Raw genomic sequence first — 25,542 nt, forward strand, 5'->3', positions numbered from 1 at the left:
TGGCTCGGGTGTGTGGACGCAGCAGGTGGCATCAGCTGCAACATGTTGCCGTATCCTCAATTTTGTACCAGTGCCGTCGGCGGCTTGCCCTGCCATTGGATCTGCCGGTTCGTGGGCGGCCGCCGTGTACCTAGCTACTAGCAAGGATGGGCGTGATAACCAACCGTCTCCAACTCAACAACCCACCCACCCACCCACCCTTTCATCTTTCCAGGGCCGTTTGTCTTGTCCGGGTAGCCTGTCCATGCTCGTCATGATCCGATCCATTCCTGACGAAAAACGCCTTACGCCATCCCAAGGTCCGATCCGTGATCCTCAAATCCACCACCGAGCTTTCTCGACTACCACGCACCCTGCGGCGTCGTACCACATTCTCTGCTCCGCCGAAGCATGGCCCAGCAGTTCGTTCTAATCGGCCCTGCATGCGCCTCTTCCTCAGAACCCCGGTGCGAACGGTGTATTAGACCTTCGTCCCGCCGTCCCGCCTCGCATGGCCTCTAGCCGGCCCTCTCACGCAGTCTTACCGTCCGCCTCATGTCCGAGCCATGGCCTCAAAAGCTTTCTGCTGCGTGTGGCTCTGACATGATGCTATCCAGAGCCTCGCTCGCAGCCTCCCTCACCCCAGCCCTTGACCCATCCCGCCGAGCCTTCCCAATCCGGGTGGCGTCCTCTCCCTCCCCGGCTTTTCAATCAGGTCCGCATAACCTTCCAGCCCAGCCGCCAAGACGCGCACAATCTCGAAAATGTGTGTGCCCTTGAACGTCTCTGCCCATAACCTGATCACAGCGCAGGCGAGCTGGCGAAGCTTTGCGCTGTCCATCGCGGTGGTTGACGAGGACGAAGAGGACGAGGAGGCGGTCGTGAGGTCCGTCGAACGGGATGAGCGGTGTTGCGGGTGTTGTTGGCTGTGGTTGGTGTGGTTGGTATTGTTGCCCGCGCCTGCCGCAGACGAACCGGCCAGTGACGGGTCGATGGGGACGGCGAACTCGGTCTCGTCCAGCATGCGGCGGACCATCTCCAGGAGGCTTCTTTCCTCGGCGGTGGGGGGCAGTTCCGTTGGGCCGATGGCTGCCAAGGTTAGGAGCCACTTGGAGAGGAGCATGGCGCATTCGAGGTTGCATACTGTTGAGAATCACGTGTTAACCCAGAGACGTCTTCCCGGCGGGAGATCCGCTCAGACTTACAAGAATGCTGCATGCTCCATTCAAGCGACTTCGTCTTGGCTACGTAATTCACACCCATCTTGACCAGCATCGACAAGGCGTGAATCGCCTGGACGACAGCACGACAGAGGGAGTCGCTCCGCACCAGCAGCGGCGCGTCGGCAAACGCCTGCGCAATCAGCAGTGGGTCGCGCGTCTCCAGGCTCCGGCTCGGGCTCAGGTCTGTGTGTAGGCGAATGTACGCCAGCCTCAGCAATGCGGTTGAGTTGAAGGCGACGGCACCCTCCGTATATCCACCTTCTCCGCCAGCCCCCTGGGCCGCCATCTCGTTGGTCCGCAGCTGCCGGTGGTGCTCAAAGTTGTGGCTCCACGCCCGCAATGCCTGCTTGATCTCCTTGACGTCGTCCTCCTTGAGGGCCCTCTGCAATCCAAAGTGGGCCGCCCCGGAAAAGGAAGTCTGCTTCAACAGGAATATGTGCTGGATAAGGGCATGAATGAGTATGTAGTTGCCCAACGAAGTGAGCGCGAGCGGCTGTGGCTGAGCAGAGCTGCGAGACAGCAGCCGGGCGAAGGCGTCCTGGAAGGTGATGTCGGTGGTCGGGTAGGATTGCCTCGCCTCCTGCCACTGCCAGGCGTTCTCGGCCCTCCACAACCGCGACGGGCTCGGCAGGGAGAGCTGGACCTCGGACGTGAGAAGAAGGGGCGGCGTATTGTAGGCAAGGCTACAGAGGTTGAAAAAGCAGTAGGCGACAAGCTTGGTGCGGGTGCTCGCCTCGAGCCGGACCCAGGTTTCCCAGTCGGTCACCTGCTGCTGCCAGGTCGCATGGGTCTCGTCCACCAGGCCCTCCTCGCGGAGGAGGAGCGCGAGCAAGCTCTGCAGCGACAAGGCCTCGTGGAGGATGGCCTTGGCACCCCAGAGGCCAATCGCAAACAGAAGAAGCAGCGCTTGGATCGTCTCAAGACGCGACTGGGGGGTATTTGGGGAGCTGGTTCATTAGCCGAGTTCTCTAGGCAGAACGAGAGCAGGGGCGGCCTTACTATGGCTCACGGTGCGTGTCTTGGGTCATGGGCCGATCGTGGTGGACGGAGGGGTAGGAGTGACGGAACCCGGCACTCGGTGAGGGCCGAGTCGAGTGCGGGCTGTAGGCGGCGGGCGTCGGGAGCAGCCCCTGGACTTCGTGACTGCGTCTGCGGCGGATTTGCTCAAGAGCCACGGCCTTCGCCGCATACCATAGGGCGTGGCCGCGGTTCGTCTCGAACCGGTACTGCGCACCGACGGCCAAGATGGCCAACAACAGCTCCGGAGACAAGTCGGTGGGTGAGAGGGTGGGGAGGTGAAGGAACGGGAGGTTTTCATGAAACCCGCTGATGTAGCCCTCGAGGAAACGGTTCAGGGTGTGGCGGGACGGAAAAACGAAATCGCTGGGCACCGTGGACGAGAACTCGTCCAGGCGGTTCTTGATGACGGCATGGTCCATCGCCGAGATCCTCCAGCTCGGTACCCGCGGGCTGTCCTCGTTCTTTGGCCCTTCCCCGGAGGGGTCGCGCAGATCCGGCGCCAGCGACGAGAACCTCGAAGGAAACGCTGAAGGAGGCTTCGAGGGGCCCCTCGTTGGATCGGCACCCGGCGGACGAGACCACATACTGACGAAGCCTTGCTCGGTTTCAAGCGAAGGAGGGATGAAGTGAGAGGACGTAGCGTAGTCGTCGAGGAAGAGGTTGTAGTCATCGAATGCGGGAGGCGGCGGCTGCGTGGCATATGGCGGGCCCAGTACGCCTGGTTCTGGTTCTCGAGACCGGTCGCCGTATGGCATGGCCTCGTGGTAGGTCTTTATTGGGACTCCCAGATCCGACGGCGGCTGGCCGAGACCCTGCATCATGGCCGGCTGCATAGCGTTCACCCCGGCAGCCGAGGCGAGATGGGTCGCGGCGTCGGAAAGGACGTCGAGGTTACAGGCAGGAGGTCGAGCCGTCATGCGGGAATCGGGGGCCAGCGAGGACACGACGGAGGGCGGCACGGCGTCCGGCTGGTACTGGTGATGCAGCGGTTGCGGTTGAGGTTGTTGCGGCTGTGGCCGCTGCTGCTGGGATAGCGATGGCCGTGATTGCGATGGCATGCCCAGCATCTCGGTGTCCATCTGGCCGTCGGCAGGTCCAGGGACGGCGCCGCCCGAGGACTGCTTCCTCGGTCGGGTGCCATCTTTGTTGCCGCTGCCTTCGTTGAAATGGACAAGCTTCTCATGACGAACAAGCAGGTCCCTGATGTCCATATAAGCGTTCGGTCATTACGAAGTTGGCATGAGAGAGGGGTTGGTGTCTCCCAGGCAAGGCGGCCTTAGACGGTGAGGAGGTTGAAACGACGTTCACAAGGCGGGCACGGCAGGACGGACGGGTGGGAGACGGCCAGGAGACCGGGGTGCAAGGAGCGATGGGAGGCGTTGGAAGAAAGGGGTACGATGGGTACGCTGAGGAGAGGGGGGAGGACCTGCCGACGCCTGCATGCGCGAGGGAGGAGAACAAGGAGAGCAAAAAGGAAAGGCGCTCACCGTCGTCCAAATGTCTTCCCACAACGGGGCCAAGCACAGGCGAAAGGCTTCTCCTTGGTATGGGTTCTCTCGTGCCTTTGTACGTGCTCCACACGCCTAATATGAGGGGGCAATGTAAGCCAATATACGGCATAGGGGAAGCGGACGATGATGATATCCCCGGTGACCCAAAATCCGGGAGAGGTTGGCCGAGGACTGACCTGAAGCGCTTGCTGCAGTACTTGCACGGCAGTACTTTTGGCTTCTGGTGGCGTGCTTCTCCGTTCTCGTCGGGAGGATTGGACGGGGGCGAGGTTTCGATTGACTGGAGCGGCAGCATGGCGCAAGCAATACAGAGCGAGGTGATTGGGGTAAGGATCCGGAGGAGAGTTGCGCGGTGAGAGCGGAGGAGAGACCACACCACGCGCGCCCACACGTCGAGTGGGGGGGAAAGGGGGAAAAGCGGAGGAGGACGGGGGGGGGGAGGGGGTGGATGATGGGATGACCCAACGGAAGGAGTATGCCGCACAGTATGTATATACAAGACGGCGTGCTGTTGCGGGGTGCCGGTGGTGGGAGATGGAGTCCGAGGTCAGAGCAGGGAGATGCCCGCTCCGGATAGCGTTAACGTCTCTCGGGTTCGGTTTGCCAAGTTGGCGAGCGAAGCAACCAGGAGTCTTGTCTGGAGCGTGTCCCCAGCTGTTTGTTGCTTGCTCGATCGCTCACGCTCAACAGCTCGCGAGACGTACCTCCCGTCCTCTGTTGCTGGTTCTGGGGCCAGTTCTGCGTCGTCCCGGTGCGTGTCACGACGCAGCGAAGGACTGGGCACAGACGGCCAAGGCGGCGGGAGAGGCACGAGCGAGCGGGGAAACGGTGGTGTGGTTGATGGCAGATGGGGAGGGGGGTGGTCCGGCAAGAGGGACCATGGCAAGACACCCAACAAAAACACCACTGGCCCTCGTCCTGGAGCCGGAGAGCCGATCCGTGCTTGGAGAGGGGAATGGGCGACGAGCGGTATGGACGTGCTTGGCACCCGCGGCTGCAGCCGACGAATGGATGCTAAATTCGCATGTGTCGTCGAGAATGTTGAGAACCAAGAAATCGGGTGGTTCGGATGCGGGCACCCCGATGAGAGCTATAGTAGATACCTCCAAGCCGTACAACTCGAGGTGCCGATGGGTGGGCCGGAAACAAGCGGCCAGCAGCAATGACGACGTTTCTGGACCGCGAGGTTGATAGGCCGGCGAATGGGTGGTGGATTCGAGATGGCGGTCTGCCCTTGATGGACTCCATCCGCTGCGTGAATGGGAACGAGGCGCAGAACGTGGAGGCGGGGAACGTGGGAGTTTGGAGGGCGAGGACGAGATGGAGGGGAAAACCCACCTTGGCTTACCCTAAACACTCCCTGCGGGCTTTCGGGCGGGGAGAGTGGGCTGGGTGGGGGCTTCTTGCAAATGGACAAAAAGAGCCAGGGCACGACGTTGCGGCCCGCGTTCGGGACCAGGCAGTCACTCAGGGTGTCGTTTTATACATACCTCTTTCCAAAATTCAACACAACACTGGTGCTCTTGTTTTTTTTTTTTTTTCTTGCTCTTGTCCACTCTCTTTTCGTCTTCTTTTCTTCTCCCCCCCTCATACCTAGGTTCCATCATCCGTCGCTGCGATCCCCGAAAGCGGAACACCAACAGCGAAGAGAGCTGGAGACACAAAACTGTTTGGCGACTCCCCGCATTGCTGGGATGAGTGGGGGCGGGGAAAGCAAACTGGGCTTGCTCCGGGCAGTCTCCGCTGGACCCCCTGTTTAATTTTTTTTTTTCCCTCGACAGCATGTTGAACCCGTCTCGACCTGGACACATTGTCCATACTGTACTAGTACTACAGTAGACGGCAATGTGGTATCCAGGGGAGGGGACGCCCTCCCGATGGGATTCCTCTTCTACATCTGCTGCATCTCTGCGTTCTCCATCAGTCGCGGATCTGGCCTTCTTTCCGCATCCTGGCCTCAGGAATCTCCACCGACGTCATCGCTCACTCACATCCCCCAACGAGTCCGCAACGCGCCTCGATGCATTCGCAGCACCGTGTCGCTCCTTTGGCCACTCGGCGCAACCACGTTGTTGACTCTTCTTGTTTCTCTTGCAGAGAATGGTTTCGCCTAGCCGACGGCTCTTTGCTAGGTGGTAAGCACGGGACGAGCCAGTCTTCATGGGTTACGCCGAAAAGCGGGGTGCGCTGCTCCAGAGCCGAGGAACTCGCAAGATTTTCTTGGAGTGTTGACCCTCGTCATTCGGATCCAGAACGTCCCTTTCACAAGAAGTCCACCGCTGCCAAGGGCCTTGATGACGAAGAAATGGTTCCTGGACCGAGTCGTGGGAACCCCGTAGATTTTTTTTGTTTTTTTTTTCTTTTTGTGTTTTTCTTTTCCTCATTTTCTGTCAATTTCAAGTCAACCCCTACCTCCTGACACATCTTTTTTCTGGGCTTGTGATTTTCCCCATCAGCTCCAGTCAGGTCGCGTTCGGGTGGGGCCAGCAAGGAAGTGGAGCCCGGGGTTGGAGATCTGGGGAACCCTTGACCCCTGTTCGATGTGGTGCTGTTGGGCCCCACAGAAACAGTACGTACCTACATCTAGTAGTACGGTGCAGTTAGTGGTACGTCAAGAGCTCCATGCGGAGAATGTTCGCCGATTGGAGATATGGAGCACAACCCTCTCATGTCGTCGTGGAACGGAAGGACGGCCAAGAGCCGCTGGACACAATACCACAACGGGACCCAATGAGCTCTGCCATCAAAGTTTCATGACGGGACCTCCGGAAAGCTATCTTCCAAAACATGGTTTCAAGGCGACTGATTCGACAAGCGTAGAAACGTTGTCATATGCATCAACCTTCTTTGCACAATTCCCTCGGTGCTTCGTACGTTATATTGTGATTTCCTTTTCGCCCTCGTATCAATTTACGACGACCAAGTGAGAGCAAGGGCGACAAAACGATGGTGTAGTCCGCTCTCAACCTAGGTTTTCGTCCGCAGTACCGGGATCGCTTGGGCCCGTGAAACCGTTGCTTTCCTTCACTCCCCACCTGAACCAGGTACGTTTCAATGGCGGTACTTGGGTGCTTCTCTGTCTAGCATTCTCCCAGACACCTACAGATACCGCACACCCGTCCACAGCGCGAAAATGTAGTGCGGTTCCATACGTCGCTCCCCGTTCCATGGAACTGGGATAACTCTGCTCCAAGGTGTCAGTCGGCTGCTGACAGCGCTCTGCCCGTGACGATGATGAACCAGCAGAGCCTATTGAACTTCTCCTTTGGCTTTTTTGTTTTGTCATGGAAACAAGCAGCATTGCCGCACCAACTGACAGGCCCATAGGGCATGCTCTCATCACAGTACATGCTTGCATGTATTGTATATTCATGTAGGGTCGTCTACCCCAACTTCCAGCGCATGCAAACCTCTTGGGACGCTGGTAAGCTGCAGTACCCCGAACGTCCCTGAATGGGCAGTCGGAACCATGGGCGCCAACCCACGATTCGCTCATCGGGTGACCCGCGGCTCTGCACAAGTATTCTTCCGGCCTTATTTCGACTCCATCTACTGCGTACCTCGGGCACTCGCCCGCCACACACGCCGTCGGAGCTGACGAATCATGGAGCGAGATATCTCTCCAGAAACCGAACTGGCCCCTTCATTTTGCAGCCGCTCTTCATGTCGTCTCGCTCAACGGGTTCTTGTTGCCATTTCTTTTTCGTTGCCTTGAAAGACTGGCTCATCGCCCCAGTGTCCGTAGTTGAGGCCCTCGATGTGTGGCGATACAAGTACCTTAGATATGGTGTAGGGTTGGTCTGCTCTATTCTTATTTTCCCAGCCACCCCCCTCAGGCCCTTGGGTGAGACATGGTCAAGTTGGTCATCAGCCTTGGCTCGTTTCTTTCAGCTCTTGGAGGCACGGGTCCAGTCAATCCTGTCTTTCAGGCATCGTACGCTCAAGCCCCATCTTCCCTGGGCTGCCGCATTTGTACCGGCCTTGCTGCCGGATGCTTGACGTCAAGGTTGCGCCGGCGCAGGCGTTGAACGTGGGGACGGTAAGAAGAAAACGCCCCTCCACAGTACGCGTTGGCTTTGAGACAAGACATGGCCCGCACCGCGTTGAGACACGTTCTATCGCTACCTGGTCCGTACGGTGTAGGGCCCAGGGAACGGCGGTTCGATGGCCCGGTACGCGTCCACCTCCGAGAGACGCGTTGGTGGTCGGCCGGACCGGGGGAGCCCTTGTTTTGGGACGAACATCTGACGAGCCTCCCTGGAGGCAGTCGGTCCTATGCGAATGAACGTCGACAACTCTGGACAGAAGCGGAACGTTTGGTAATAGTTCCATCCACGCCGGTGTGGCTATCTTGGCTACGCCGTTGCGCATGTGAGACCACCACCCCTTCTCTCGGTATCGGGAAATGCATGCCACAATTCCAAGTCCCGCGCCACAAATCCGATGCAGCTCTTTGCGAACCCATGGATGCGTTTCCAGTCAAACTCGCACGCGGTGGTGGTGTTTCACGATTCGCTCCAGGCCGTGTCTTGCATGTGAGACATGAATGCACCAAGACCTTGGCCCAAGCCGCTCGCGACAGGAACACCAAAACATACTGCGTATAAATCGGTCAAGCAATCTGGCTCCGGTCTCTGGTTCGCCTTTGCTAGGAAATCAGGCAAGCAGGAACGTTTGCCGACCGGCCTTTGCTCGTGATTTCTTCTCCTGAGAAGATCCGTATTCTGCGCTATCAGGATCCGCCAAAGCGCAGAGGACTGCGCTATGCGTCTCGTCTCGTCTCTGCTGGCCACGGCCAGCCTCGTGGCGACGGTCACGGGGTACTGGCTCCATGATGTCCCTCGTAAGGTCCTTAGCTCTTAGTCTTGCCTGCTTGGAAGGAGACGCGCAACGACCAGAGCGCTGACTGGAAACCAGATCGAGGGCACGCGCCGTTTGCTGCGCCCAAATATCCCGTCTTTCGCAACGTGAAGGACTACGGCGCAAAGGGTGAGAATCGCTCCAAAGACGAGGCTTCGCGTGAGCCCCCAGGACATGCGTTGTTGACACAGAGCGGCAGGCGATGGCGTGGCCGATGATACAGATGCCATCCATGCGGCCATCAATGCTGGAAATCCGTGCAACGTTGGATGTGTAGGTACTGCCAACACCATTTCTTCTCTCCTCTTTGCTCCCTCAGAGACGCAAGCGTCTTCTCACGCACGGTCAGATATCCTCGACGACGACCCCTGCGTTGGTCTACTTCCCCAAGGGCACCTACCGGATCTCGTCGTCCATCAAGCCAGGCTATTTCACGCAGTTGATCGGTGATGCCTCTGCACCGCCCACGCTCAAGGCGACGGCCAACTTTTCCGGCTTCGGGCTCATCGACGGTAACCCTTACTATAGCCAGACGCTCAACTGGAAAGCGGTCAACGTCTTCTTCCGGCAGGTGCGCAACTTTGTCATCGACACAACCGCCATCCCGCCGGGCACCCCGGCGACTGGCATCCACTGGCCCACGTCCCAGGCCACGAGCCTGCAGAACATTGTCTTCAACATGCCCAAGGCTTCGAATGTTGTTCACGTCGGCTTGTTCATTGAGGAAGGCAGCGGCGGCTTCATGACGGATCTCACCTTCAACGGCGGCGCCACCGGCGCGAGCATGGGAAACCAGCAGTACACGATGCGCAACCTCAAGTTCAACGGCTGCAAGACCGGTAGGCCCCCGCACCTCCTGCTACGCCCCCCCAGGCCGCTCCCTACGGTACCTACACTAACCCGCTCCGCCCCCGCCAGCGATCTATCAAATCTGGAACTGGGGCTGGACCTACTCGGGCCTCTCCATCTCCAACTGCCAAATCGGCATCGACATGTCCGCCGGAAACACCTCCAGGCTGGAGGTCGGCTCCGTCACCCTCCTCGACAGCACCTTCACCAACGTCCCCGTCGCCATCAAAACCGGCTGGACCTCCTCCTCCAAGCCCCCCACGGCCAACAGCCTGGTCATTGAAAACATCCGGCTCGTCAACTCGCGCGTCGCCGTCCAAGGCTCCGGAGGCACCACCCTCCTCGCCGGCACCAGCGGAACGACCACGATCGCCGCCTGGGCCATCGGCCACCGGTACGCCTCGTCCGGCGGCCCCGCCGAGCTGAAGGGCCAGGCCTTCTCCGCGAACCCCCGGCCGTCGGTCCTCGTCGGCCCGGACGGGCGCTACCTCACGCGCTCCAAGCCGCAGTACGAATCCCTCGGGGCGGGCTCGTTCCTGTCGGCCCGCGCGTACAACGCCAAGGGCGACGCGGCCGCCGACGACACCCACGCGCTGCAGGCCGCGATCGACGCCTCGGCCGCGCAGAAGAAGGTGCTCTTCCTCGACCACGGGGTGTACAAGGTCACCCGGACGATCCGGATCCCCGCCGGCGCGAGGATCGTGGGGGAGTCGTTCCCCGTGATCATGAGCGCCGGGTCGTGGTTCAACGACGTCAACAACCCGCGCCCCGTGGTGCAGGTCGGGACCGCGTCGGGACAGGCCGGGAGGGTGGAGCTGAGCGACTTTATCGTGTCCACGCAGGGCGCCCAGGCCGGGGCCGTCTGCATCGAGTGGAACCTGGCCAGCCCGGAGCGGGATCCGAGCGGCATGTGGGACGTGCACGTCCGGATCGGGGGGTTCCAGGGGACGCGGCAGCAGGTGGCAGAGTGCAAAAAGCAGCCCGGCAGCGCGGCGGTCAAGCCCGAGTGCGTGGTGGCGTTTATGGCGATGCACGTCACCAAGGGGGCCAAGGCGCTCTACATGGAAAACGTGTGGCTTTGGACGGCAGATCACGACATTGATGAGCATGCCAACACCCAGATTACCATTTTTACAGGGAGGGGGCTGCGTAAGCGTCTTGTTTTCTTTTTCTCTCTCTCTACCCTGCGCTGCAAGAAAAGACTGACCCCGCTCCTTGCACGTTGTCACAGATATCGAATCCCAGAACGGCCCCCTCTGGCTCTGGGGCACCGGTTCCGAGCACCACGTCCTCTACCAGTACCAGCTCTCCTCCACGCGCAACATCTTCATGGGCCAGATCCAGACCGAGACGCCCTACTTCATGCCCACCCCCAACGCCCTCGTCCCCTTCCCGCCGCTCGCCCGCCTCAACGACCCCAACTACGCCGCCTCGTGCAAGGGCGTCGAGGGCAACTGCGCCGCCTCGTGGGGCCTGCGCGTCGTCAACTCCCGCGACGTGTTGGTGTACGGCGCGGGCTTGTACTCGTTTTTCAGCAACTACGCGACGACGTGCTCAACGTTTAAGGCCGGGCAGACGTGCCAGCAGCGCATCCTGAGCGTGGAGGGGCAGGCGAGCAATGTGAGCGTGTTCAACCTGAACACGATCGGGACGAGAGAGATGATCACCAGGGATGGCCGGAGGGTGGCATGGTTCAAGGACAACGAGAACACGTTTGCGTCGAACGTGGCAGTATATAGGCCGTAAGAGGGACGGGCGATGTGAAATGGGGTTCCCATGAAAGGCGTTGATGGATAAGTTACCTATATACCTACGTTGATGATGCGTTGTGTACGTATGGACTCGGAACGTTGCCTTGTCTCGTTGAACCTTCGTGCTCGGGTGTCAGTGAGATGCGTAGTAATACACGATGAAGTGATAACAGCCTCGCGTCTCTTGTTGCGCCCAACAAAGACTATTAGAGGAACACGAGGTTGAGCATGGTGGGGTCGGGTCCGCCATGGAAGCCGCTCCACAGTGGGGTAGTTAGCCCCGGCGGGCCGGGTAAGGTTGTGGGGTTCCATGTGGTGCGGTGCGGTGCGTGCGGGGGACGGCTCCGAAAGCTGTGGGGAAGCGGAGGCCGGTCCCGTCTGCGGGGTGTGCCGGACCCGCTGGGCTTTCCGGCGGGGGGAAGAGGCTCACGATTGGGGTAAGCTCGTTGTGTGCAATTTCAGCCCCGTTCGTACGAAGGCATGAATGAGCAAACCAATGCAACGAGCTCGGACAGGTATCTTCCCGTTGTCTTGGTGACGGCCAGCGATACGACCTAGGTAACCTTAGCCATGTCTTTGTGCAGCAAAGCTGTGAGATGATCGAGGTGACGGGAGGCAAGACGCAGTCTGAAATATCGACACACAACAGACCGACCGACGCAGGCGAGCGCCCGCTGCCCCTAAGCAAGTGGTAACCACCTCATAATCGTCGTGCCTGGCAGGTGGCTTGGGCCCGTGTCCTTGGCTTGCAAGCTTCCAACCTCCCTTCACGAGACCTAATGTCGGCTCCAAACGCTGCTTGCTGCCTGAGAGTCCCTCCCTGTCCAGGGCAGAATACGTGGTGGAGTCTGCGATGCTGACCGCAGTGCATCACTGGGGGGGGTGCGGTACGACAACATTTTGTTGATACGTGAGATGTTGCAAAGTTCAGGAATTCTCGACGCCTATTCCTATATTTGCATTGTTTTTTCTCCCCGCTATTCCTGGCCAATTCGAGATCTCCAATTCATCATCATCACACTCTTAACACTATGGCTGGCCAAAAGCGTGCTTCCGCAAGCGCCGACACCACAGCCTATCGGCGATCGCAGCGTCTCAACGCTGTACCACAGCAGCAGCAGCCACAACAACAGGATCGGCAGCAGGAGCAGCAACAAGAGGAAACCAAGGCTACTGATCTATTCATCGTCCGATGCAATAGGATCAGGAGGGGACCTGCGCCACCTCCGTCGCCTATCATCCAAAGGTCGTCCGGTCAAGAAGCCCAAAGTACTGCGTAGATCAGAAGGAATCATCACTCCATTGAAGCCGGCAATGCGAAGAAGAAAGGCCGCAAGACCCGTAGAAACGAACAAATTCAGGGAGGCTTCGACCTTGCCTCGGGCGCCTAGGCAGCTCGGACACCTCCATTTCCGTCACCGATCGCTTGCACCCTGGGATGCTCGACTTCCTGCGACAACTTGCCATCCGAGAGAACAACACCGGTCTCTGGCTGAAGGGTACGTGATGGGTGTCCAGCGAAGCAAGCGGCCCTGCTGCTCGTCCAGCTCCAGGACTTTGTCATCGGCGTACCCCTCGAGGACTCGGTCTTCTTGGATCCAAGCGGACATGACATGTTTGTGGGCTTCGTAAGTGCATCTCCCTTCCTCTCTAGCGACGTGGTTATCGTCATGATGGACCGACTGCTACCCAGGTTCATTTTCTCAACCGCATCATCATGAAGGGGAATAAACAGAAGGAGGTTAAGGATGGAAAGCAGCCAGAGGAAGAATTAGCGTGAGAATAGCTCAAGGTCCGCTTGTTGGATATCGAACTGAAATCATAGTTAACGGCCTGAACATCATGACCTGAATTGGTCAGCGAGGGAAGAGCGGATATTTGGATATATATACCCGCCTAGGTAGCATTAAGCGTTCTTGAGAGCAGGAGCAATTTTGTAATGGAGGCGAGTGAACTGTCTCCAAACGAAACCTTGCGGTGGCATCCTACGACTTTAATCATTAAGCATGGTAAATGGGTATCGAGATTTGAATAACACTAGGTATCTTAGGCAACAAAACGCAACGACTTGTAAAGGCAGACGGACGTTAGGGTGGTCCTCGGCACAGGTAGATAGGCGCCTGCAGTCTCCCATCCTCCTCTTGTGCGTAGCGGTGTGGTGGCCTTGAAGATATATAGCGTCGGACGAGAACTAAAGGCACTGGTTCTCATCGTCACGCCGGTAGCATCCGTTCCTTCGGTCTGAGTCACCTCTCACAGCCCTGATGGTCTGGCTATCTGGTGCCGCAACAAAGCCTCGTCCCGCAACACCAGCCAGCCACCCAACCGACCAAGACTGACCAAAAGCAAATGAAGAAAAGCTCAAAAGGGAACGAACACATTATCAACCCGCCTCAAGGCATCGCACACTACTCTGCCTTCTCCTAACCCTGACCGGGCCTCGCCTTGCATGATCGGCCCGGCCCCCAGTTCCTGCCATTACCTGACGTTCGGTGCCATGCTGGAGTGTCGATCCAGGACAGTTTCACGCATTCAATCCAGGTCAGGGGTGCTTGAAGCCCCAAAGACCTCGTGAAACATGGACGCCCCACGGGCAATGATCATTGTACCAGAGAGACCGGCTGGGTGACGAAAGGAGAGCGAGATCAAGCCGTGGCAGCAGGGGCTGCAGCGGCAGGCTCCTCCTTCTTGTCCTCGGCAGGGGCAGGGGTAGCAGCAGCAGCAGCAGCAGCAGCAGCGGCCGGAGTCGGGGCGACGGGCTCTTCCTTCTTCTCTTCAGCAGGCGCAGGAGCCGGCGTCTCAGTGGCCGGAGCGGGGGCCGGAGCGGGGGCTGGAGCGGCAGGGGTAGCCGTCTCAGTCGCGACGGGAGCCGGCTCAGCTGCAGGGGCAGCCGGGGCTGGAGCAGGCTCGGGGACCGGGGCCGGAGTCGTTTCGGCAGCAGGGGCGGGAGCAGGAGCAGGAACAGGCTCGGGAGCCGGGGTTGGAATCGCCTCAGCGGCAGGAGCAGCAACAGGAGCGGGCTCAGGCACCGGGGCGGCGGCAGCGACCTCCGTGGCGGCGGCAACCGGGGCCGGGGTAGTCTCGGCGGCCGGGGCAGGCTCTGCGGTGGTGGCGGAGGCCTCGGGGACTGCGGGCGAGCGGTCAGCAAATTCTGAAGCACAACGACAATAAAACATTGGTGTGTCACATCTCGTACCAGGAGCGGGAGGTGCCGGAGTCTCGTCTTTCTTGGCCTCCTCGGCCGGGGCGGCGGCGGCCTCCGTAGCGGGCGCGGCGGTGGTGGGCTCGGCGGCAACTTGTCGCGCGTGGCGCGCTCGGTCAGCTCAGGCCTTCGCTGCTTGCGCGTGTGAAATACGCAGAGACGGAGGAGGATCTAGAGACTCACCAGGAGCCGGAGCAGGGGCGGGAGGAGCAGCCGTGTCTGTCTTGGTGGCCTCCGCCGGGGCGGCGGGGGTAGCGGCCGGGGTGGTCGCAGCAGGAGCCGTCTCCTCGGGCTTCTTGCCAGCGTCGTCGGCGGCTTTCTTCTCGCCCCTCTTTTTGAAGGCAGCCTTGAGCTTGGCCTTCAGGTTGTCAAGGGCTCCAGGAGCTGTGATCGGTCAAAGAGCGAGGTGTTAGCAACGGGCTCTGGGTCGAGGTGACTCCGTCACATATCGCGCGTCTTGGCTGGCCAGCTCAGCCTGTGTGCGCTGTTGCCATGAGCAGACAACAGAGCCGTCGGCCTTCTCTGTAGGGCGCCTCCACGTTGACGAACACAGATGATCAAGCGCGCAACTTACGAATTCCGGGCATTTTGGCGGTAATACAAGCGGTCGGCAAGGATACCGGTGCAAGTGGCGTATTCGTCGTAGGAAGAGGGTATCTCTGCCGAAAGCGGTGCAGGAGCAAAAGCTGTCGAGGGAGGCAGAAGACAGGAGGAGGAAGAAACAAAAACAATGAATGATGGGTGACGCGCAGCGGCGAGAGATAAAATAACACTACGGATACCTGAGGCTAACAAAACGACACGCCGCAACTGAGCCCTGTGCTTCGCCCGCGGGTCCCTGGACGGCGTGTGTGAATGAAGTGGGCGTGCGCAGCCACGGTTGTGGTGGTGGGAGGGATCCTGAGGTGTGACAGAACGGCGGATCGGGCTGGTCCTGGCTCCTTCCCCTCCCTCCCTCCCTCCCTCCCCCCTGTTTCCTATCTTTGGCGGCCCCTGCACCAAACCTGAGACGGTTTGCATTCTGGAAAGCGCAGTGAAGTCGGGGCTTCCACCTGACTTCCGCCTGCGGAGTCAGTTCTCCCCCCGGCCAGAGAAAGACGCCCCGGGTTGGGCATGGAGTCGGGCGTTTGTTTGTATCCACAAAGCATCAGGTGAACCCTACCTGTACTTACGTAGCTACCTAGGCGCCTAAGGTAGGGCTCCCTACCTACCGAGCTAGCCAGGCTATCGCACCTTATGTTTTGTCTTGGTTCTCTGCTTCATCGCATACTCCAGGGGGGATCTCATCCTCTGACGGCAAGCGGCTGCCTCCCCTCACTTCAGGCACGGATACTTGAGCTTCGATTGCGAGGTTACATGGGCACATTGCATGCGCAACACGCGCAACCGCCAGTGTCATCATCTCGTCTGCAGCTCGCATGCGGCCCCACACTTCTCGGATCCAGCGTTGGGAACCCCCCTGAGGCGGCTAATCTTAACTGGGATTTTATAACTGTCGCAGCGGACGGTTGCATTCATCTTGTGTCCCAAGTTCAGGTCTCCAGTCCAATCTCTTGAACAACACATCATTCCCACAGCCAGCATGCCCAACTCTCTGTCAACGGCTCGCTGACAGCCTGGGGTGGATCATTGATTATCCCAACAAATCCCAAACCCCTTTTCTGTTAGCAGCACCACTAGTGTAAGTGTGGCATTATTTGCGCGCCCCGTGCGGAACCGCTGAACCATTGCCCCACTGTGCAGACACCGCCGGAGGGGGGAGGGGTACCTCTTTGGTTCTGGCCCAGACGACAGATGAGCACATGACATTGACAATTTGACTTCCTGTTAGGCATGGGACACGTCTCGTGTGCCTACAATGAAGTGATGATACTCGACTCGCCTCCCCTGATGAGCAAAACCATAGGCTGGGTCATCATCCAAAGGAACACAAGACCTGTCGAGCCTCCAACGTTGGCTGCTTGTTGACCAGGCGCTTAAGGTCTTCCTTTGGAAGTTACACAACGAACCTTAATAACCCGGTAACTGAACCGTAGACTCAAGATAACCCATGTAAAACGTTGATCATGATGATGACTGAAATCAAAGCAATGAAAGGTTCTCGTAGATTGAGTCGAGCTGGGCTCTGCTGGGTCAAAAATCAGAAGCCCCAACAATCCGTCGACCAGAATTCTGTTCAAGGGCCTTGAGAGAACTTGACCACCTCTATGAGAATGGATGAAAGCAACCAAGTCCAGAGGACGACGGGCTACAAGCAATATGACATAGGAAGACACTGCCTCAAACCCAGTACAACAACACTCTCTGCTTACTGCCCTCCGATATCTAGCCCTGTGAAGCCTTCACTTGACACGTAAACAAATGCCCCCCCCCCCCCCCCCCCCCAAGAAAACAAACAAAACACGAAGTTCATCTGAAAACATCCCGTGTTTGATTACGTACCTCAATGTGGGACTCTAGCTAGCTCGCCACGTCCCGAGCCGTAATGATGGGCTTAAGCGAAACGGTCCACGACAACGGAATCAGACTTTGATTTCGGCGCCCGCCTAACCTCGTCTCCGGAGCGTTGGGCACCGATATCGTTCAGGGGGAGAACCCCCGATCCATCGATGCTTCTAGCATCGTCGTTGGGTTTGGCTTTGGATGTTGAAGTTTAGCCGAGCGAGAGCTGCCAGCATGTTGTCAAAGTCAGCGTACGGCATGATGGCATGACATGCTGGGAATTTACTAACTACGAACCATTCTTCGTGACAGGCCGTAGTTGACCTCGTGTTTGCCAAAACCTTCTGTCAGAACTCTCTCATCCTCGCCTTATCATAGTTAATGGACCCAAGTGGATAGACTTCAGCTATTCGTTGGTTGGACACGGATACAGACGCAGAATAGTCACTGAATAACGTGTATATACAGACAACTATGTGCTTAGATTTGAACCCTTCCCTCTGCGCAAGGTCGGGTATGATCGAGGCATCTTGCAAAGCATCAAATAGCAATGCCGTTGTCAAGAGTCCGACAGTGATTGTAGGCCAGAACATATCCCGACAACCACAAGGGCTATTCTCGTCATCCTCTCTGCTTCCAAGAGATGGATCAACAGGGTTAAGATGCCAGGACTGTTCTCTGGGTAGCGGACCTCCCAACCTGCGTGCCGGGTTCTCTAGGTCTTGTCCGACAGTGTCGTCGTGCTCGTAGTTAGGTTGTGGCGGCCATCTCTACAGTTGAAGCTGGCCGAAGGAAACAGCAGACTTATCTTAGGTACACAGGCATTACCTCCCATCTGACCCAACCCAAGAGCCCACCGCCCAGGCACGTGGTGGGCCTTGTCTCCTGGCACATTTCTGAATGCTCTTGGGCGCCGTGGCTTGGAGGAGTTGATAGCGCCCTCGAGAGGCGTACAAGAGCATAACCACTATGGAGACCAGGTCGAGGCTCATAGAGCGTTATTGGGCCTGCTTTCACCAGCATGATGGACAAGAATGCTATTCACGTAATGTCACCTTCCTCAACCTATAATTCTCTACATGCTGTTCGATTGAGGAGGACTTTCGGAAGTATCTAGGGCTGATCCAGATAGGTCCCTGCACCTATATTAACACGAGACAAATTTCTTTACATATGAGGCGCCCTGTTGACCCTTGCGTCTCAATCACCTGCTACTAACAACACTCAACCTCGTGGTTTGTTCTCTGGTTGGAAATACAGTGAATGCACTCTACAACCCCATAGAAGACACAGGCTACCCAGAACCCGGCACAGAGCGAGTGGAAAGCCATCATCGTATTGACCATTGCGGACACCCCTCCCTCTTGTTTGCTAATTATCAATTATTTTCTTCGTTAGGAACACTGCAAGCGGTTCCAGCTTCCGCGACGCCGTTGTTGTGTTATCATACACATTGCACATGGGGAATTCCATCCCGTACATGTCTTCTGTCCTAAGAATACCTCGTCAAAGGGCCCCCCGGAGAATAATAACCTGAGAACATCGCTTCTTTTCGCACCCCTAAGTCTATATTAGCAGCCTCGATGGGCTCAATACAAGGAAAGTGGCTGCAAGCAGACAACCATCTTCCTCATACCACCTATTCGCCATGACGACCCAAGTCCCCAACCAAGCCAGCCAACTGAACACCACGTATGCCTAGGATAAATCCAAGCGATGCGAAAATTCCAGGCGACAAACAACACAACTCACACGACAAAGCAATGTGAAGCAAGCAATCAAGTTGAAACTGCTTCATGCCAGATATCTGGCACACCATAACCTGCTGCTTCTTGTGTGGAGGAGGAGCGGAATCACCTGTCCCCCCTTGCACATGAACAAACACCCAAGACACACCACCGCCCCCCGAGAGAAACCCTAGATGAAGGATATCAAGTGCGTCTCAAAACCAAACCTGCCACCCTGAAAATGTTATCTCTTTTGGTATATTGGTATTTTTTGCTCTTTTTGCCAAATCGATCGGGAGGTATGACCATCAAGATCGTCCCTCCGTGGAAACCGTGGGGGCCAGTCCGGCAAAGACTGGGAGAAAAAAACGATCATCATGTCGTGTCGTCTTTTTTTTGTGCTGTTGGGTGCCTGACAAATAGACAGGCAGACAGAAAAAAAAAAGGTCAGGAGAAAACGAAAGAAAGGAAAAAGCCAGCCTCCCCTCTCCGCTGCTCTGTGCGCCACCCCGTATCTACCCACCCCCACGTGCTCCATCCCATCCCGTCATGAAAAGAAAAAAAAAACCGGGAAAAGAAAGAAAATGATGCGAGCCTGCCCGTGTGTGTGTGAAATCCCGGTGGTCCAGTTGATGAAACTATGTGCTGTGGCGGGTGGTGCTGATTCAACTTGATGCTCCGAGAATGCCCAAGTGGCAAACGTTGCAGACACCTTGGCGGTGTGCCGGATACAGACCGGTAAATGAGTCGTTGCCAATTGCTTTATTGGTTGTCCCAGAACGAAGGCGGCGAATCCGTCAGCCCCGGCACGGCGTACTCGTTGATCCAGAAGGCCGGGTCATCGTCCAGCGCGGACAGCGTCCCGAACGCAGGGCCGGCGGCAAGCATGGCCTGGTCGTCAGCTGGGACCGAAGTTGCCGACAAAAATTTGCTTCCCACGTCCTTCTTGGCGACAAAATCGAGGTCGTCCACCAGGTCGAGGCTCGAGTGTAACCCGTCGGCCGTGGCAAACAGGTCCGACATGTGTGTGGCGGCGGCGGTGCCGAAGCCAAAACCGGTTCCGCTGGTCGCGGCGGTGGGGAAGGTGTCGAAGTCGTCCAGGGGGTTGGAGAGGAAATCTTCCACCTCCGAAACGTCGCCCGAGGTTGAGGTGGTGGTCATGCCGGGCAGGTTTTCGGATCCCGCAAAGTCGAACCCGCCGTAGCTCTGGGCCTGGCTGTAGTTGGACGGGGCAAAATCGGCCGTTTTGCTCGCCAGCTCGAGGCCCTCGTAGTGGCTCCAATCGACCGAGGCGCCGCTCAAACCCGCGCTGAACATGGGCTGCTCGTAGTCCGAGAGGGCGCCGAAGAAATCGGCGCTGTTGGGGATGTAGGGCGGGTACTTGATGCCCGAAAGGTCCAGGGGAGGGAGCTGGCTGTTGAGCTGGGCAAACGAGGAGCCCTCGAGAGCGGGCGACGTGGCCTCCGACTTGGCCCGGCGCTGCTGGGCCTGGGAATTGACGACCATGCCGTCGCTGCCGCTCCCGGATCCCGGGCTCGTGGAGTCGGCGGCGCCGTAGAGGTCGTCCATGGAGCGGTTGCGCATGGTGGCGGTCGCGCTGGTCATGGAGTGGGCGCGGTTGAGCTGGTACGGGCCGACCTTGTGGGACGCCTTGGGGTGCTTGTAGGTGGGCTTGTGGTGGCCGTTGGCGTCGAAGGAGAGCAAGGCGGCGTCGGAGCCGGCGGTGTGAGCGCGGCGGCGGGAGCGCGCCGAGGCCGACGACTTGGAGCTCCGCGAGCGCGTGGCGGCGGCTTCGTCCGAGTCGGACTCGGGCACTGTATCCAGCTGGGGCTCCCTCTTTTGGCAGCAGGTGCAGCGGCCGCCATGGTTGCAGCAGCAGCTTGCTGCAAGACGGAGACAGGTTTCGAGTCAGAGATGAGGACAGCCAGGGCCTCGAAGATGAGTTCGGTTTCAAGAGACACGGCAATGCTCACCCTTGTGACCCTCAAGAGGCGGTCTCAAGTGCACGCATTTCTGCGTCTTCTCGCCGCAGTCGCACTTGACGTGCGCCGCTCGAGACTTTCGCATCGCCCGGCAGTGCTGGCATTGCGACACTGGCCTTCCCTTCTTGTTGATGTGCTGAAGGGGACGGTCTGTTTGGCGGTATCTCGGTGTTAGCTGGGACTCTTGTCTCCTATCCACCCGTTTCCTTTTCGGGGTTTCCCCCTCTCCCGTCCGGTTGCAGACTGCTACATCTGCCCCGCCATCGCGACAACCAACGGAAAATTTGGGGGCGGCGGGGAGGCAAGCTCTTTAGTGAGGGGCAAGCTCCCGTCACGCAGCCGCAGGTCGGACGCGAAAACCCCACATTTTTTCGAGGGTTTCTCGTGCCGTGCTTCCATTTGCACGATCGCAACTGCGGGATTGGCGCGAAGAGCGGCAACTAACTGTCGCGTGCCGCTGCAACCCGCGTCCAAGGTCGGCGGCGGGATAAACAAAAAAGGGGGGGAGCCGATGCAAAGCAAAGAAAAAGAGGAAGCCAAAGCAGCAGCAACGGCAACGACGAAGGCGAAAATCACTCACCAGAATGCTGGCAGTTGCTGACGCGATGGCCTCTCACGCAGGCCTCGCAAGCCCACTTCTCTCCGTTGATGATCATGGTGGATGATTGTTGTACGTAGCTCGGGGCTGTCGTCGACGAAAGGGTGGAGAAGAGAAACAGGGAGAGGAAGGAGGAGAACGAGCTGGCGGTTAACTCTTGGCTTTGCGAAGAGACACCTCAACTCGCTGACCGGCCGGTCGAATACAGCTCGCACAAGGTGTGGTTGAAGCCGTGGTGCTGCGGTTGCTGCCGTGCAGGGTCCGACAGGGGGGGGGGGGGCGGCAACTAGCACGGAGGTGATGTCCTTCGAGGAGGAGGGTGAGCGTCCGGGCAGCGCGTTGTGCGAGACGGCGGGAAGGCTTGAGACAATGAGGGTCGCAGAATGCACCGCCTATAGGGTCATTGCTGGGGGTAGCGGCCGCCCAAGAACATCGGTGCAGAATGCCGAAGCGTCTGCGTGTAAGCCAGTTTGGAGGTTTTGGTGCGAGGGGGAGGACCGAAAAGGATTCCTCGATCGGCGAAGCACCGGAATGAAATAAAAAATGATGTGGGTTTCGATCGGAGTGGGGATTTGGGGATTTGGGTGCCGTTTGAGGGAGCCCTTGTGTGAGCTTCGTTGACGAGATCTGGGCTCGGTGGAGCAAGGCTCGAGGGCCCGGTCAAGGATCGAGGGGATTCAAAACAGAGGGGTCTGGGCGGCGACACCTCTGGGCAAAGGAACGCCGAGCGCGAGCTGTGGAGGGCCGAGTTGTGGCCGCAAGGCAGGGCAGGCAAGAGTGAGAAGACAGATGTGGGGATTTCAGGGCAGGCAATCGAGGCGCCAAAGCCGGGAGAAGCGGGACGGGGATGGACGGGGATGGACGGGGATATGCCTGGGTTTTGTCGCGTGTCGGAACAGCTCGCCTTGCGAGCCGGCTTGGTGTATAAGGGTCAGGTATCTTTCTTCCGCCTGGACCGTTGTACCGAAGACTGCCAGCCGATGACGCAGCTGACGGCCAGTTGACCGAGGCGCAAAAGGGTCGGCACCAACAAACAGGTCGGCGGGCGACGGATGCGATGTCCGGCTTGCGGATGAAGCCCTTTTCCGAGACACAGGTGGGATGCTGCTGAGGCTATCTGGACCAGAGGCCCAGCATGTCGCGTGCGAGGAAGAACCCGGTGCCCCAAAACTCGGCTTGGGGGAAGCTCAAGGGAACGGGGATGTGGTTCCAATACAAGGGGGAAAACGAACAAGCATAGCAGCAGCGCAAGGGCATGCGAGTATGTACTGTGTAGAGACCGAGCCTCGGGGCTTCTCGGCGGAGGGGAGGTGGGCTCCTTTAATGTCGGCCCGGGCGTGGGAGTCACCTCCAGGGCACGCCCTCAGGGTCAGGCCGCCGTGGGATTTCCACATGTGGATGCTCGTCGCAAAACACGGGCACTCGCTGTTCACTGCACCTACCTGAACGTACCCCGTGCCTCGTGCCTTGCGCCGGACCTTGGCTTTTGGATCATTTGCTTGCTGGTCCGGGGTTCGGCGCTGATGACGAAATGGGGGGGGAAGGGGGGGGGGGGGGTGAAGTGTGAGAGCGCCCAGAAGAGCACGGCGACAAACACGCCACAGAGGTGCTTGGCAGAGATGCAGCACATGCGGCTGCCGTACCAGCTAATGACAGAACTTGACCGGGGCGATCGCGTCCGGGAGACATCGGGGCGCTGGCCCCTCGCCAACTGTCCCGTCAGTCCGCCAGGTTTGGCGGCGACAGGCTGGGAACTGCTTGCCCGCGCACGCCTAGGCAAAAGAATGGGTGCGCGGGTTGCCCTGACAGGACCGGTCACGGTGCATGGAGGAGGGAGGGGGAACGAGAATGGACGACCGGCCGACAAGGCGTCCTTCGTTTTCTGGTGAGCTTGGTGGGTGTGAGCGAGAGGGTGTGGGCGTGGCGTGGTGGATACCAAAGGAGGGCAAGGGCAAAAATGGATTACTACCTATACTACTCCTAGCGGACAGCCCCGTCATGGAAATGGGGACGAAGGGACGTTCGGGACTGAATCAATTGGAGGGAAGCCAGAGAGCACATGGATCTCTTTGTGGAGGTGCCTCGTTTGTCTTCCAGCGACTCCTCCAACACAACGTCACGGCATAAGCATCTCAGCATTGACTCTTTTTTGGACACTGATGACGCTCAACTTCCTTCCTCCCTCGGTCTGCGGTTTGGGGACAGCAAATGGCTGCGCGGCGAGGGGCAGCGGCGCAACAAAGGATCCGTGGCCTGATGAGGCCCTCGTGAATCTAAGTGAAATCCCTTCCTTGTCCAAGCCGTGATCCAGGTTTCCAGGTTCCATTTTTTTTTTTTTTTGGGCTCCAGTTCGACGACTTCTTGTGTTACCCAGCCACCACCCAACCATGATGGCATGCGCTGAGGTCGCCGCCACGGGTCATTTTCACCCCCATATTTCCCCCCAAACCCCAAGTTCCTGACGCTGGGATCATCATCGGGAATCCCCGGCGTCCATCTGCATGCCTGGGACTCGACGATCCCCAAAAGGATACCATACAGGTTGCGCTAGTCAACGTTAACATGGAACCCAACGAAGGGGCGGCCGTCCATGTTTCCCGCGACCAACCCGTGGATGCACAACCCTCCCATCGCCCGCAATGGCCCTGCTGTGCTTCCAACTGGCCGAGCTCTTGCCGTGAACCCAGCCGTTACTGCGAGCACAGATTGGTAGGCTCTCGGCGTCATCATCCGCCAGGACAATGCTTCTGATACATGCCCCGGTCGGATGGGTGGGGGGTTGCCGATGGGTTTCCCTGCTCTGGATGCCCACTCGCGGCAGCACCCAGCAAGGCGACCGGGCCGCACAGGTCCCTACGGGTAAAGGCTCCAATTTGGGAAACTGAACAACAGCCTGTGACGATATTTCGACCTCTTTCTCGCTTCTGTTGGTGTTGGTGTATATGGCCTACGTCGAATTTTCCCCGTCAACATGGGTCTCGCTCGGCTAGATGCTTACTGCATGTGAGGAAAACGGGAACGGCCACGAGTCGTCGGTCCCGTTGTCACTAGAGCACGCAAGACGTCTCCCCACCAGGGACCACTAGCGCCGACGCGATCGACGCGCTTCTCTCCGACAACCCGCAGCGCTCCCCCGAGAACCCCAGGCGGGCAGACGGATCGTCCGGGAGCCTTACCTCACGCCAAGGGGCAAGAAGTAACCTAGGGTCGGTTTTCTGCTTGCCTGACGATCTCTGCATGCGTCGCCGAGGGCTCTCGCCGAGAAGCAAGCCCGGAATGTTGTGAAATGGTGACTCTGGCATGTCGGTTACACATCCGCACTTGCAGAATTGAACATCCCGTCTGGGCACGACACTCGGCGGCATCACCATCCTCCTCATCCTCCCTGTTGTGTCTCTTTTTTTGTTTAGCCCCGTCTTGGCTCCGATTGGGGCCTGTGCTCCATAGTCGTCGCTGTCACATCATCTCTGGAACCTGGAAGCAACGGGCAGGCTCTGTCGCCGTGCGGTAGCCATCCCGCGTCACCGTACCGTCGGCATGTCGGCGGCGGTGCTGGGTCTGGGCAAGCAGCCTCGAGCCCAACGTTGAGTCTGCCAGGTTGGTGGGCGTGGCCGATCTTTTACTGTATGTAAAGGCAAAATGCCCCAAATTGCCAGCCCGCGCCGATAACCCCGTGAAGGCTGGTTGCTAACGAAGCAGAGCAGGGCCAGCAGATAAAGCCGGCCTCGCATCTGACAAAATTCCCCGTGTCATTTACGAGAGAGGGGGCTCCCCATGCTGCCGATAACTAGTTATCTCGCTGCTGCCCGCCGCCCGCCCGCTCGCCCGCCCGCCCGCCCAGCCTGGCCCCTAGCCCGCCCAGCCACAGGGCCAACCGAGGGGAAGCGCACCAACGGAGCAGGTCGTCGGTCTCAGATTCGCCAAGGGCTTGGGCTTGTCCCGAACAAGAAGAGGAGGCACCGCGCAATGCCCTATCAGTTACGTACTTTCGGGTCGATACACAGCGGCGGGGGTCCCGGATGATAGTGCGAACAGCGGACAATTATCATCATCATGTCAACGACGCGTCTCCGTGAGCACTCGCTGGAGGTTGATCATTTGAACACAGGGGGGCTTGGCACGGCGTTCACACCGGCCGACAACCTATCATTGAATTAAGGTGCCCATGACGTCGTCGTGGAGTCGGCTTCATTTTTCCAGGTTCCCACGGCGGGAGGAGAGAGCCCGCTTGGTGGAGACGGGACGTGAGCCGGGCCTCCTCTCCTCGTTCGGCCCCCTCTTTCTCGTTTCGTCTGCCTTTGGGAGAGCTCGCCGGAGTCGCAGCTGCCGTGCTCGCCGGCCCCCGCAACAAGGGGCAGCGCTGCATGGAAAGTAGCCCCCCCATCTCCCAACTCGGCC

General features: G+C 58.6%; 4 protein-coding genes across 4 annotated transcripts; 1 reads left to right on the forward strand and 3 right to left on the reverse strand.

Annotated features, from left to right (window-relative positions):
• Nucleotides 1-616: 616 nt before the first annotated feature.
• Nucleotides 617-4,028, reverse strand: VTJ83DRAFT_5403 (uncharacterized protein; the record flags this gene model as incomplete). Its single annotated transcript, XM_071012000.1, has 5 exons — nucleotides 617-1,122; nucleotides 1,185-2,149; nucleotides 2,202-3,422; nucleotides 3,710-3,805; nucleotides 3,910-4,028. The coding sequence occupies 5 exons, from the start codon at nucleotides 4,026-4,028 to the stop codon at nucleotides 617-619; spliced, it is 2,907 nt and encodes a 968-aa protein (XP_070864778.1).
• Nucleotides 4,029-8,497: 4,469 nt separating this feature from the next.
• Nucleotides 8,498-11,188, forward strand: VTJ83DRAFT_5404 (uncharacterized protein; the record flags this gene model as incomplete). Its single annotated transcript, XM_071012001.1, has 6 exons — nucleotides 8,498-8,576; nucleotides 8,651-8,722; nucleotides 8,793-8,866; nucleotides 8,943-9,432; nucleotides 9,512-10,591; nucleotides 10,674-11,188. The coding sequence occupies 6 exons, from the start codon at nucleotides 8,498-8,500 to the stop codon at nucleotides 11,186-11,188; spliced, it is 2,310 nt and encodes a 769-aa protein (XP_070864779.1).
• A 2,650-nt stretch (nucleotides 11,189-13,838) lies between these two features.
• Nucleotides 13,839-14,982, reverse strand: VTJ83DRAFT_5405 (uncharacterized protein; the record flags this gene model as incomplete). The annotated part of the gene is made up of 4 exons (XM_071012002.1): nucleotides 13,839-14,320; nucleotides 14,390-14,488; nucleotides 14,579-14,779; nucleotides 14,970-14,982. 4 exons carry the CDS (start codon nucleotides 14,980-14,982, stop codon nucleotides 13,839-13,841), a joined length of 795 nt encoding a protein of 264 aa, XP_070864780.1.
• A 4,344-nt stretch (nucleotides 14,983-19,326) lies between these two features.
• On the reverse strand, nucleotides 19,327-21,202 carry VTJ83DRAFT_5406 (uncharacterized protein; the record flags this gene model as incomplete). The annotated part of the gene is made up of 3 exons (XM_071012003.1): nucleotides 19,327-20,447; nucleotides 20,538-20,696; nucleotides 21,127-21,202. The coding sequence occupies 3 exons, from the start codon at nucleotides 21,200-21,202 to the stop codon at nucleotides 19,327-19,329; spliced, it is 1,356 nt and encodes a 451-aa protein (XP_070864781.1).
• Between the last annotated feature and the right edge of the window lie 4,340 nt (nucleotides 21,203-25,542).

The sequence above is a fragment of the Remersonia thermophila genome, chromosome 5, assembly GCF_042764415.1.
Source record: "Remersonia thermophila strain ATCC 22073 chromosome 5, whole genome shotgun sequence".
In the NCBI taxonomy this organism is placed as follows: domain Eukaryota; kingdom Fungi; phylum Ascomycota; class Sordariomycetes; order Sordariales; family Chaetomiaceae; genus Remersonia; species Remersonia thermophila.